The sequence below is a fragment of the Mesoplodon bidens genome (genome assembly GCF_964165515.1).
Source record: "Mesoplodon bidens genome assembly, chromosome: Y".
In the NCBI taxonomy this organism is placed as follows: Eukaryota; Metazoa; Chordata; class Mammalia; order Artiodactyla; family Ziphiidae; genus Mesoplodon; species Mesoplodon bidens.
Window position 1 is genome coordinate 51,953,322 of NC_138180.1, and position 14,826 is coordinate 51,968,147.

Consider the following 14,826-nt stretch of genomic DNA (forward strand, 5'->3'; position numbering starts at 1 on the left):
GCAGCCAGTAGCTCCCATCTTGGGAAGCAGACCTGGAAAATACACCCATAGCGTCCTGTTCCGTGATGAGATAGGGTTGGTTCACATGATACCTGTGTCCCTCACATCGTAGAAACAGCCCCATTTGTGGGAAATGATTTGGAAGCTGTTTTACACTAAATGATTCATCTCTGATGGTTTTTAGAGAGGGGCTATCCTAGGATCGCTTTTATCATGCAGTTATTTTTTTAATTAATTTTTATTGCAGTATGGTTGCTGCTTTAAAGTGTTGTGTTAGTTTCTGCTGTACAGCAAAATGTATCAGCTATACATACACCTATATCCCCTCATTTTTGGATTTCCTCCCCATTTAGGTCACCACAGTGCTGAGTAGAGTTCCCTGTGCTATACAGCAGGTTCTCATTAGTTATCTATTTTATACATAGTATCAATAGTGTATATATGTCAATCCCAGTCTCCCAATTCATCCCACCCACCCCCTTTTCCCCCCTTGGTATCCATACATTTGTTCTCTACGTCTTTGTCTCTATTTCTGCCTTGCAGGTAAGTTCATCTGTACCAGTTTTCTAGGTTCCACATATATGCATTAATATACGATGTTTGTTTTTCTGACTTACTTCACTCTGTATGAAAGTCTCTAGGTCCATCCATCTCTCTACAAATGACCCAATTCCGTTCTAGGATGCTATTAAATGCAATCTGATTTTCCCCTGTAGAATTTCATCTATTGAATGGCTAAGAATAAAACGGGATGGTTTTACGTAGAAGAGTGTGAAGACTTTATATAGTTTTAAAAATTGGTTTTATGGCATTGGTGCTGCCCCCTATTGGTAACATGTGGTATATAGTCCACCTGGTAGTTTTTTGGGGTTTTTTTAATCATTTTATTTGGAAGCCCTGATGCAAACAAACCACCAATAAAATGTTTCACAAATTCACTCGGTGGTAAGTTTGGCCAACCGTCATCATTTTACACCTGAGAAATCTGAGGCCCTGAGAGGTAAGGTGGTTTGCGTGCATCCCCACAATAGCCAAGCGGTAGTACCTTAGGGCTTCCAGGTTAAATTTATTTCCCTTACCAAGAGCCTCTGTTAACGGAAGCACCTCAGAGGGGCAGTTAGGAATGAAGAGTGGATATGGGGACCACTTGCCTCTGCTGGACCCCTGTGTCTGCCACTCTCCAGCTGGTGAGATTGAGTATGTTGTATGTTGTTACCACCCGTGTGCCTTGGTTTTGCTCCTCTGTGGAGAGAGAATTGTTCGTACCCTGTAGGGTGATTGGTAACGATGGATGGGTCTGCTCATTGGAAAGTATTTCCTAAGAACGGTTCCTCTCATGTAGTAATCATTGAGTAGACAATAGGTGGTTCTGACTTTATCATGCCCACCCTCACCTCATCATCGTTACCAACATCGCCAGCACTGTCATCATCATCATCATCTCCATAGTTATCACCTTCATCACCATCACCACCATCGTCACCACCATCAGCACCATCATCACCATCATCATCACCATCACCACTATCATCATCACCATCATCACCATCATCATCATCACCATCATTATCGCCATTATCACAATCGCCATCATCAACATCAACGTTGTAATGACCATCATCATCATCTCCATAATTATCACCTTCATCACCACCATCACCATCATCACCATCACCTTCATGATCACCACCATTGCTCTGGACTGAACTTGTGTTCCTCCAAAATTCATGTCTTGAAGCTCCAACCCCCATTGTGGCTGTATTTGGAGATCATGTTGTTAAGAAGTAATTAAGGTCAAATGATGTCATGACAGTGGGGTCCTAATCCCATAGGATTGGTGACCTTATAAGAAATGTATTTCTCCCAGTTCTGGAAGTCCGTGACCAGGATGCTGGCTGATTTGGTTCCTGGTGAGGCTGTCTTCCTGGCTTGTAGATGGCCTCCTTCTAATACAGTAGAGAGATCTCTCTCTCTTCCTCTTCTTTTAAGGACACGAGTCATTAGATTAGTCCCAGTCTTAACCGGATTACATCTGCAAGACCCTATTTCCAAATACATTCACAGGTACCGGAGTCTAGGACTTTTGGGAGGGGAACACAATTCAACTCAGTGGGGATGCCATGGAAGGCAGTGGGGGAGTCGGAACACATGAGCAATTGGACATGTATTTTACAGAGCATACTTGGATAACAGTCTTCCACCCCCAATTGTGGTGGACCTGATAACAGTGAGAAAACTGAGAACGGCGGGTGTCACTTTGCCCTCTCTTCAAGAGCCAAGTGAGCAGAAATGATAAGACCGGGGCATCGATAATTCACAGCCTGGACCAGCACTCTCCCAATAACATCCCCCACTGTCTGTCTTGTCTTAGCATATTTACTGCAGTATGAGGTTCTTTCTAGTAATTTATGACTCTCTACATCCAAGAAGCATGGGAGCTTTTTGCAGGAAGCTTTTTTTAAATATAAAGAGAATTCTCTTAAAAGGAGAAGACTGCTTCCTCCTTGCAGTAATCGTCTGCTATGAACCTGGGTGTATAAATGTTTGTTAGAGCCCCTGCTTTCAATTCTTTGGGGGCATTAACCAAGGACTGAAGTTTCTGGGACTTAGGGAAATTCTCTTTAACTTTTTAGGGAACTGCAGTACTGTTTGAAACTAAGGCTTTAAGAATGTTTACTGCAGTCTGAAGCTCTTTCTAGCAGTTTTTGCCTCTCTACATCCAAGAAGCCTGGGGGCTTTTTGGAGAAAGCTTTTACTTGAATGAGGGGGTCAGGCTACCTGAGTTTACTGAGAAACTGGAAAGTCATACGGCCTTCGATCTGTGCCCCATACCCCCAGGATGAAGCCAGGAAGAGACTCACCTTTCCACATGTAAGCGGAGACACCACACCTAACACAGATACAATTATCTGCACCCACCTCCACCTGGTGAGGACATCCGCTAAGCGCCAGGCTTCCAGCTAGATTCAGGCAACCATGGATGTGCCCCACCTGGGAATACAGCATTAACGGGCCAGTACCTGGGTCGTTCAGCAGAATTAAAGAATTTCATGAGCCAAAGCAACAAGGGCAGACTTTGAGTTGGCTCAGCTGGGTGTGACGGGAAGAAAGATGCTCCTAAGCTTAAGTCTTGGGGACAAGAAACTCCTAGCTGGACCGCCAGGTAGTTCTGGGCACCCTGACGGGACGTCACTTGAAAAAGCCCAGCAGGGAGTGTGAGCCCCTTCCCGCTCGACTCCGTGTGGGAAGAACCCACGTCTCCCATCTCCTTTCCTTCCTTGAACTTACGGCCACCTGTTGCACCCGAATTCCTGGCTGGTTACCAGACCATACAGTCTCTGTCTGCGCCAATGTAATGTGACCCTCCGTTCCTTCCATAGGATTTGAAATTGGAATGGTACTTTGTATCACCAGGGGTTCTAGGGAAATGGGAAAGAGTCTGTCGTGTGAAGAAAGAATCAGAGATCGGGAATGGAGAGGTGTCATGGAGGAGGGAAGCAGGGACCCAAGAGCACCTTTGGGTGGGTTCCTGTAGAGAGCCCAAGACCCCCAACACTCCAGTGGACCTGGGGAGGGCTCGGACCAGATGCACTGCTTACACAGCAGGGTCAGCGTGAGCTCGATGATGGGCAGAGAAACAGAGAGAGTGGACATACATATCAGTGAGCAGGCACTGTTACTTTCTTTACATTAAACCTGCAAGATAGGGGTTTCTTCTATCAATGCTTCATCATTGCATCTCTTGTTGGAGGAGTTCCTTGCAAAGGATATTTTCTCCCTCCTAAGATGCCGTTCCTTTTTACCTGTCTACAGACAGGTGCCAGACACAACGGCGACACTAGGCAACCCGGGCACACGTGGTCTGGACCTGGGCTGCAGCCCAGAGTTTTTAAGTGGCTGCCCCAGCGACATGCTCCTTGGCGGAAGCGTGCCAGCTGGATGTGGCTCCCACACGGCTCTGTCTGGACTTACTGGTCCCGGATCCTTTCCAAACCCGCCCTTGGTCCAGCTTCTGCCGAGGTCCTGGCTACCTTACCTTGACTCTGGGTATCAGACACCTGTTCCTGGATCTCCTGCCCATGGGGACACCCTCCTTTCTTAGCCTCTTGGGTCTCTGCACTTTATACAGTTTTAATTGGGGCAAAATATAGATAGCATCCAAGATACCATCTTAACCCATTTTAAGCATAAAATTCAGTGTATTAATTACATTCAGCACGTGGTACAGCCGTCCCCGCCATCCATCTCCAGGACTCTCTTCTTCTTGCAGAAGTGAAACTCTGTCCCCGTTAAAATGGGCCAGCTCCCCTGCTTCCTCACCCGCAGCCCCTGGACCCACCATCTACTTTCTGTCTCTATGAGTATGACTCCTCTGGGGCCTCATGTAAGTGGCATCATTAGGTGCTTTTCCTTTTCACTGAGCATAATGTCTTCAGGGTTCTTCCATGTTGTAGCAGGTGTCAGGGTTCCCTTTTCAAGGCTGAATAATATTCCACAGTCTGGATATATTACATTTTGTTTATTCATCCATGAGGGACACTTAGGTTGCTTCTCCCTTGTGGCTGTTGTGAACAGTGCTGTTACGAACCCACGTGTACAAATATCTCTTCAAGACCCTGCTTTCATGTCTCGTGGGTGTATGCCCAGGAGTGGGATTGCTGGATCATAACGGTGATTCTATTTTTAGCTTTTTGAGGACCCTCCATCCTGTTCTTCGTAGTGGCTGCAGCATTTTACATTCCCACCTACAGTGCAGGAGTGTTCCCTTCTCTCCACATCCCCGTCACCACTTGTTTTCTGGTTTTTTGATAGTAGCCATCTGCACGGGGTGAAGTGGTCACCTCTGCACTTTTGACTCTTTCCTCTCGCCGATCCCAGGGCAAAGTCACAAGGAGAACCTGAAGTTCTTCCTCACGGAAACCCCATCGCACCCCCTTTCTGAGCTGTAGCTGCTTGTCTACGTGACATGATGTCATCTCTCCAAGCCTGAGGGGGCAACTGGGTGGTCAGCCTGTTTAAAGAGATAAACATGGACATCATTATGACAATGTTCTGGACCTCCAAAGCTGTGTTTCCAAATGTTGTGTTTCCCTGGCCATCATTTAGCTTGTAGCCCGTCACATAGCACAAGTTATAATACCCGGTGTGCAGTGTGAAAACCCCAGGTGCTTTAGAAGCGGAGGTGAACTGGGTGAGGGCTGATGTGATATGGCCCACATGGGGTGGGTGTTTGGCTTCTGGGACCACCATAACAAAGTACCACAAACTAAGGGGTTTAACCCAACAGAATGTTACAGCCTCACAGTTCTGGGGGCCAGCGTAGGAAATCAAGGTGTTGCCAGGGCAATGTTCCTTGTAAAGGCTCTAGAAAACCATCTGTTCTGTGCCCCTCTCCTAGCTTTTGGTAGCCTCACGTGTTTCTTGGCTTGTAGATAAAGAAGATAGGAGATGTGTATAAAATGGAATATTATTCAGCCATAAAAAAGAAGGAAATCTTGCCATTTGGGACAACATGGTTGGACCTTGGGGGCATGAAAGTGAGATAAGTCAGTCACCGAAGGACGCATACTGTAGCATCTCACTTACGTGTGGAATCTAAAAAAGCTGAATTCGAGATCCCACTCCTGGGCATATATCCAGAAAAGATGAAAACTCTAATTTGAGAAGATACATGCGCCCCTGTGTTAATAGCAGCACTATTTACAATAGCCAAGACATGGAAGCAACCTAAGTGTCCATTGACAGATGAATGGATAAAGAAGATGTGGTACATATATACAATGGAATATTACTCAGCCATGAAAAAGAATGAAATAATGCCATTAGCAGCAACATGGGTGGACCTAGAGATGATCATACTAGGTGAAGTAAGTTGGACAGAGAAAGACAAATACCATATCATATCACTTATATGTAGAATCTAAATAAATAATACAAATGATCTTATTTACAAAACAGAAATGGACTCACAGACTTAGAAAACAAACTTATGATTACCAAAGGGGAAAGGGCTGGGGAGGGATAAATTAGGAGTTTGGGATTAACAGATACATACTACTATATATAAAACAGATAACCAACAAGGACCTACTGTATAGCACAGGGAACTATATCCAATATCCTATGATAAACCATAATGGAAAAGAATCTGAAAAAAAAATGTGTTTAATTGAATCACTTTGCTGTACACCTGAAAGTAACACAACATTGTGAATCAACTATACTTTAATTTTTTAAAAAAACAGCTGAACTCATAGTACCAGAGGGTAGAATGGTGGTTGCCAGGAGCAGGGGATGAGCAGAAGGGGAAATGGGTGAAGGTACCAACTTCCAGTTATATGATAATATGTTCTGGGGATTTAGTGTATATCATGATGACACACACACACCAAAAACACAAAACAGGCAGATGACATTGATTGCCTTGGACTTTTCCCCAATGTAAGAACATGGGATGGAACCAAGCGATTTCCAGATCTTCTTTGTGGTTTAACAGCCTAGCTGTCTAAATTGCACTTTTGGGAAGAGAAAGTCACCATTCAGACTTTTGCTAAAGGCTCCGATGGAGCTCATAGCTCATGTGTCACAGCAGCATTTTCCCTGGCATCTCCTTTGGTTGCCCTTTTTTTTTTTTTTTTTTAAAGATTTTTTTGATGTGGACCCTTTTTGAAGTCTTCATTGAATTTGTTACACTATTGCTTCTGTTTTATGTTTGGGTTTTTTTGGCCACCAGGCATGTGGGATCTTAGCTCCCTGACCGGGGATGGAACCTGCACCCCCTGCCTTGGAAGGCAAAGCCTTAACCACTGGACCGCCAGGGAAGTCTATGGTTGCCCTTTTGGATGTTAATCACTGTTACTGATCTGTTATATAAAATGTGAACATGACCTTAGTGTGTTATTTTCCTATGCTTTGGACACAGGTTTTTTTTTTTTTTTTTTTTTTTTTTTCAGTACATGGGCCTCTCACTGTTGTGGCCTCTCCCGTTGTGGAGCACAGGCTCTGGACGCGCAGGCTCAGTGGCCATGGCTCACGGGCCCAGCCGCTCCGCGGCATGTGGGATCTTCCCAGACCGGGACACGAACCCGCGTCCCCTGCATCAGCAGGTGGACTCTCAACCACTGCACCACCAGGGAAGCCCTGGACACAGGGTTTTTAAAAGTTTAATTTTCCCTCTTCTAGCCGACAGGCTGGAGCACACAGGGACCTGAGAGGTTGCAGACCTCAAGCAGAGTCTGTTGAACGGGATCCTGAGGTGATCAGAGCTGCCTTAAATGCAACAGGAGGTGTAAGGGACCGGGTTACCCAATATGTGATCCTTGGGGTGTGGCAGAGAGAAACTATGTGGCTTTAAAAAATTCTGTTAAGATTCGTATAACACAAAATCCACTGTGTTAGCCATTTTAAAGTGAAGAATGCAGTGGCATTTAGCACATTCACAGGGTTGTACAACCATCACACCTGTTTAGTTCCACAACATTCTCATCCCCCCCACCAAAGGAAGCCCCCTGCGCATTACCAGTCACTACCCCGCCCCTGACAACTACTAATCTCCTTTCTTTCTCAGTGGATTTGCCGATTCTGGATATGTCATATAAATAGAGTAATAAAATACACGTCCTCCTGGGTCTGGCTTCTCTCACTGAGCATCCTGTGTTCAAGGTCCATCCACGTGGTAGCCTGTGTCAGAGCTTCACTCCTTTTCATGGCTGAGTCATATTCCACTGTGTGCATGGACCCCATGCTGTGTATCCATCATCCACTGATGGCTCTTTATCTTTTTTTTTCTAAATTGAGGTATAATTGGCATATAACATTGTATTAGTTTCAGGGGTACAACATAGTGATTGGATATATGTATCTAGTATAAAATGATTTTCCCCAATAACTAATTAACATCCAACACCACACAGCTACCATTTTTTACTCTTGATGAGAACTTTCAACACCTATTCTCTTAGCAACTTTCAAATGTACAATACAGTATTATTAACTATATAGTCACCACACTGTATGTTACAACCCCAGGACTTAATCTTTCCACTGGAAGTCTGTACCTTTTTTATCTTTTCACGGGTGAATTTTTGTTAGCAAAATCCTCCATACTGAGATATACAAATAAAGAGAAAATTAGGAAAATCAGTCTTTATTTTCCATAGGGCATAAAAATTTAGATATTTCAGCAGAAATGTTACAAATTATAAGTTTTAATTAAACATTGGGGCTTTTTAAAGTACAAATAGAATTCTCTTAAAAGGAGAAGACTGCTTCTCCTATCTGTTGTGAAAAAGACAGGTCTAAGGCAGCACAGGGAAGGGATGACCCAAATAAAAAACAACCTCCCAGATGATCCGGCTTGGCTGGTTGGAATCTCTTTGCTTTCAGCCAGCTGTCCTCTAGGTGGGGCTAAAAGCTAATTTTTTTTACAAGTCTCAACTCCTGGGGAGAAAATCCTTTCCAAAGCTGTCCACCCTGTTTAAACCCCAAACATCCCAGAGCCCCTTAACCTGAGGATTTCCAAAAGCCACCATGGATACTAAAATGACCGCGAACCCACAAAAACACTTCAGACCTTTTGCAGAGCAGGTGTAAAAGACACTTAGCCGTCGCTTTTTGTTTCCTCTGGGGGGACAGAACCAGCTCATTTATTCATAAAGCAGACGTGTGGGTTCCTGAGGGTCGTTCCCTTGAGTCAGTCCTTGAATCCTTTTTCCCATCGTTTTATGGGAAAACAGGGACTGGCGGGTTTGCTTCTGAGCAGCAAAAGTAAGCACCAAGAACAAGACACAGCCGTGATAACAGGGCCGTTACTCAGATTCTTTTTCGGTTACAGAGTGTTTATAAAGGCCAAAAGTCAGGGGAGACAAGGTTACTGTCTTTATCCACCGGGCGAGGGTTTAAGGCATCTTATTGATCCATTCAATGACTAACCTTCAGTGCTTCTGAGACGCATGCACTGGCCAAGCACAGCTGAGTTTTGTGGACCCCCTTCTTTGCCCACAGGACGTGGACCCTTTGCGGGACCCCCGAGTACCTGGCCCCCGAAGTCATCCAGAGCAAGGGCCACGGGAGAGCCGTGGACTGGTGGGCGCTCGGCATCCTGATATTTGAGATGCTCTCGGGGTGAGTTGGCTTTCCATGGAGAAGTCTGCAGCGAGTCCCTGCCCCACTCGCTGGCCCTGGGGTGCTCAGCCCGCCCCTAGGATGGGGCATTGGGGGTCGGGGGCAGATTCTCGGGGTCGGGTCGCACAGCAGTTTCCCGTTGCTGGTGACGGTGATACATGAACTGACCGTTCGGCTTGATTTCCTAAGAGTAAAAGCGCAGGCTTGAAGGACCCGCAGGGCACAGCTGTCGAGGTCTTCTATCCTGTCTCTAAGTGTCCCTGTCTCCCAAGAAAATGCTGTTCATCTCCTGCACGGACACTCTGGGGTGATTCCCAGAGCTGGGTAACGTACGTGTTGGATAACGCAACTGAGTACGTTATGCACGGATAGTGTGCCAGAACGGAAAGGGGGTGTTCTTCCCTGAAATGCGAAATGTGCCTCGGGGGAGGTTAGGAATCACGTTGCCCCTGGTCCAGATAGCCGAGAGTCGGACTGTTTCTCAAAGGGTTGGCATGATTAAATATTGAAGTGTGGCTTCTGCATGAGACGTGCAGGATGGACACACAAAGCAGGCATCCCCCTTGTAGAAACTGGGGACCTGGGGATTCCTCCTCGTCCTGTGAGCGCGAGGCTCTCCGTCCACACTCCCACCCCTTCCCTTTCTCCTGCCTTCTTTGGCGGCTGTGCTTTTTGCTGGTAGGTTTTGCAGACACCGAGTTTACTCTGGTTTTACTAAAAGCCGGAGCCTGTTCCGTGCCTGTCTGGTTCCCTGCAGGGCTGGTCCACAGCTTTCAGTTGGAGAGAAAGATGGAGAGCGGCCTTCTCCTGCCTTGAGTGTGGGAGCAGCCGGTGGGGGGAACCTGTGCAAACCTGTCCGTCTTCGTCTATCAGTCATCCATCTCTTCAGCATCTATCTATGGTCTGTCTGGCGTTTATGTCTAGTTATCGTCTGTCTATCTGTCATCTGTATCTATCTGTCTATCTTCTCTATTGTATCTGTTGTCAGTTCTGTCATCTATTTACATAATATACCTGTCTCCCCACTCTTGTCACCTGTTCGTCATATGTACCTGTCATCTAGTGTGTCATTCATATCCGTCACCTATCTACCTATTTGTCTGTCTTACTGTCTATACCTATTTACCTCTAACTGTATATCTGCTATCTATCATCTATATGTCATCTATTCTATGTATCTATCATCTGTCATCTATCTATTCTATCATCGACCTGTATCGATCTCTAACTCTCTATATATTTATTTTTATCTACCTATCATCTATTTATATCTATCTCTAACTGTATATCTATTAATTTTTAGCTGTCTGCCTTTCTGTCAATCATAGATCAATATCTGTCTATCATAGATGAATATCTACCAATCATAGATCAATATCTATCTATCATAGATCAATATCATAGATCAATATCTACCAATCATAGATCAATATCTGTCTATCATAGATCAATATCTATCATAGATCAATATCTACCAATCATAGGTCAATATCTGTCTATCATAGATCAATATCTATCAATCATAGATCAATATCTATCATAGATCAATATCTATCAATCATAGATCAATATCTGTCTATCATAGATCAATATCTATCATAGATCAATATCCATCAATCATAGGTCAATATCTGTCTATCATAGGTCAATATCTGTCTATCATAGATCAATATCTATCATAGATCAATATCTATCAATCATAGATCAATATCTGTCTATCATAGATCAATATCTATCAATCATAGATCAATATCTATCAATCTATCTAATCTTTTCCATTTTCCATTGCTCTTTAGTCAAACACCTCTAGCAAATCACATAGACCCAAATTTCTTCATAGGCACCCTAGCCCAGGAAGTCCTAATCAAAGCAGAACGCTGAAATAAATAGCCTGTATGGTCAATCCACCAAGAAGGTAGAGAAATTGTACATCTCTCTGCACCTGTACTTGATCAGCTTCCACACTCAGGCCAGCAGCATACCTTCCTTCCTGTACATTGCCGACCACGAGAGGGCAGCCTTGCCCAAGGAGAATTGAATCCCGGCACCCAGTCACGTGTAGCAGAATGGGGTCCATGTGTCCTCTGTTCTGTCTTTATTGTTAGGATGGAGTATAATAGTACAGAATATAATAATGGGGAATAGCATTAGGAAAGGCAAGGTTGGAGTATAATATACTGTTAGAACACAGTATTGAAAGACTATAATAGAAAATTATGAAAATAGAGTAGAATAAAGTAAGATAGGGTAGAATTAGAATATAATATTAGGATATACTAGAATTATTATAAGAGTTATTATATAAACATAAATATTAGAATTCTAATAATTTAATATGCTATTTTAACAGTAACTAAGATACTCTTAAGATATATTAAAATAATATTCTAATTACTATTGGGATGTAGTATATTAAAATATTAGAATATTAGAAAATAGAAAATATTCTATTCCAGTAGAATGTTAGCCATACAGTTCTAGTATTCTCAGAGAATATTGGGAATTCAGTAGAAAATAATGTAATTAGAATCTATTACTAGGTCCTATTATTAGAATATTTGGAGATTAATAATTAAAACCCTCTCCTAACCTAGAACACCGTAAGCTGAACTTTGCATTTCATAAAAGGGAACTGTTTGTTCACATTCAGCATATTTTTGTTTTCCACATCTCCAGTTAGAGTCAGGCTTGTCTGGGTGGTATTCTCAGAGACATCCGTCCCTGCCCACACTGCACGCCTGGCTGACCCTGGGCTGTCCCTGAAGTCTGGCCAGCCTCTGCTCTCGCCTGGACCAGCCCCGAGTGTCCTCATGTCTCCTCCAGCTGCCCCCTGCCCATGACACCTCCCCCTGGCAGCCACTGGAGGGGTCCCTCACTGACACCCGCCAGGCCACGTCCTTCTCCCTAGCAGCCCTCGAGGGGAAGGACCCAGAGCTCTTCATTATACGAGGCTCTGAGTCGGTCTGTACAAGACCTGCCCACCTTAGACGGAGGCCTGGCCCCTCTCCTGGGATCGCAGGCCTTCCTGCTGTGCCTCCAGCACCCCATGAGGCGTTGCTGTCCCTCTCTCTGCCAGCCTCCTGAGGGCATCCCCCCGGCTGGTCCCTTCTCTTCTGGTCCTCACGATTCAGGCTCACCTGTAACCTGCCCTCAGAGCCCTCCTCCGCTGCTCCCAGCCACGTTCCGCCCTAGCACTCCTTTCTGTTCTCTCTGGAGCACTCAGTGGATCTGAAACTATCTGGTTCCGTGTGTTGATTGCCCACGAGATCACTGGATGGTGCAAGCTGCTCTTCTCACCCCCTTGAACCCAGACGTCTTTGGTGGCCAGTGGGAGGGAGTTATCATATAGATGGTGGAGATGGCCTTTTCTTCCAAGTCCCCGTCTCCCGCGTGCTTGTTGGATTTCCATTTCCTGTTTTGGCACCTTTAGCAAGATCAGGCTAGACTCTGTCTTGTCTCTTTGCTTATTGCTTTCATTGGTGGGCGAAATGTTTCATGAAGTACAAGAAGTACATTTGTTGGGTACAACCAGCTACATGATTAGGTATGAGAGCATGTCGTAACTGGGATTTTATTTTCATCGAGTAAGAAATGTTTCGGTTGGATTGAAAATAGGTGGCCCATTCATGGGCTTTCCCAGGAGCACCCAGCTCAGCCCTGATGTCTTCCATCATCGGCTCCTTTCATATCCACCCATGTGGAGCGTTTCAGTCACACGCCTGTTTTTCAGGAAGATGGAACTAGTCTGCATTTGGAGCTGCATCCATGTGGAACATTAGCTGCAGTGCAGTGGTTCTCAAAACATTACAGCCGCAGGGCCCTAAAAATTTCCAGTAACCATCTGCCCTAAAAGTTACTCCCTTCCTAAAAGTTATGAAAATGCCCCTAAATATTAGTATCGACCCCAAAGAGCTCTCATGGATGCAGGTTATATCTGTCAACGTTCACCACATTTGAAAATTAAACTGAGATTATATATATAAGTATATAAATTTATACGTAAAAGCATATCTTATACATAAGGTGATAAAATAATGGTTAACATAAATCAAATTTTTAATGAAAAAAATAACTATGTCCTAGTATTAAAAATATTTAGAGAAAAGAGTGACGTTGTTTCCCATGTGCATTAGTCTCTTTTATGTCCAGCTTAATTGCGGGCCACTGCGTTCTTCCCTTCTCTCTTACTCTGTCTGGTGTGATTCGTTGTTTTGGTTGAGGTATATGACGAAAATGCAGCCATATTCAGATTTATAGTCAGAGAAAGGGAGTCACAAATCTCCTGAAAAGGCCTCGAGGAACCCGACTCTTGGTTGCGGTGCGCGGGCTTCTCATTGCGGTGGCTTCTCTTGGGAGCACGGGCTCTAGGCGCACAGGCTCAGTAGTTGTGGCTCAGGGCTCTAGAGCGCAGGCTCAGTAGTTGTGGTGCATGGGCTTAGTGGCTCCGCAGCATGAGGGATCTTCCCGGACCAGGGCTCGAACCCGTGTCCCCTACATTGGCAGGTGGATTCTTAACCACTGCGCCACCAGGGAAGTCCAAAGCATGGAGTCTTAAGCACTGGACCACGGGGGACATCCCAGGACCATCATTTTGTAACAGGGGTCTCTGGGTGTCTGATGAAGAACACGAGGTCACAACAACGATGGTGCCTATTTCTGGACAATCCATTTTTTTTACTGGAAGATTTAGGTAGGTCGAAGGTATCTATAAAAAGAATCCAGAAAGATGATGGAGAAAATGGCAAAATTGGCATGAATTTTTCAGACGAAAGTCTTGAGCCTGCCTTCATGGGGATGAGCAGGTTGTCCTTCTGACTACATCTCACCATGGACAATGCAAGGTGCATATAATGCCCACTTCTGTATGGTGAGCACCCGTTTATTAAGAATTGGAAGGATTCGGGCTTCCCTGATGGCGCAGTGGTTGAGAATCTGCCTGCCAATACAGGGGACACGGGTTCGAGCCCTGGTCGGGGAGCATCGCACATGCCGCGGAGCAACTGGGCCCGTGAGCCACAACTACTGAGCCTGCGCGTCTGGAGCCTGTGCTCCGCAACAAGAGAGGCCGCGATAGTGAGAGGCCCGTGCACTGCGATGAAGAGTGGCCCCCGCTTGCCACAACTAGAGAATGCCCTCGCACAGAAACGAAGACCCAACACAGCCAAAAAATAATTAAAGAAAGAAAGAAAGAAAGAATAATTTTTTTAAAAAGCCAAGCATTTGAAGCCCTTTAAAAAAAATAATTGGGGCCTCCCTGGTGGCGCAGTGGTTGAGAGTCCGCCTGCCGATGCAGGGGATACGGGTTCGTGCCCCGGTCTGGGAGGATCCCATATGCCACGGAGCGGCTGGGCCCGTGAGCCATGGCCGCTGAGCCTGCGCATCCGGAGCCTGTGCTCCGCAACGGGAGAGGCCACAACAGTGAGAGGCCCGCGTACCGCAAAAAAAAAAAAAAAAAAAAAAAAATAATTGGAAGAATTCTGTTGGATTAAAGGCAGAGATTTGAGGGCACTTTCTTTGGCTACTTTCCACATGCCGAGTTCTCTGATACGCCTTCTGCATGCTTTTTCCTTCAGGCAGGATCTGTTCGTGCTCACTTAGTATTGTTTTTTCCGCTTGCTCAACTTCTGCTAACATACCTTTCCCACGATAGTGTCTTATAATGCCAGCTCCCCCAGAGCACTGTGTGCCACATTCTCCATGCAC

At 45.2% G+C, this 14,826-nt stretch overlaps 1 protein-coding gene across 1 annotated transcript in view; it reads left to right on the top strand.

Moving 5' to 3' along the window:
- The window catches only part of LOC308609629 (cAMP-dependent protein kinase catalytic subunit PRKX), an 83,871-nt gene that overhangs the window by 52,750 nt on the left and 16,295 nt on the right, over positions 1 to 14,826 (top strand). Inside the window, exon 4 of the mRNA XM_081223365.1 lies at positions 9,004 to 9,123. Within this exon, the coding sequence (XP_081079491.1) occupies positions 9,004 to 9,123 (120 nt within the window). The remainder of the gene's footprint in view (positions 1 to 9,003; positions 9,124 to 14,826) is intronic.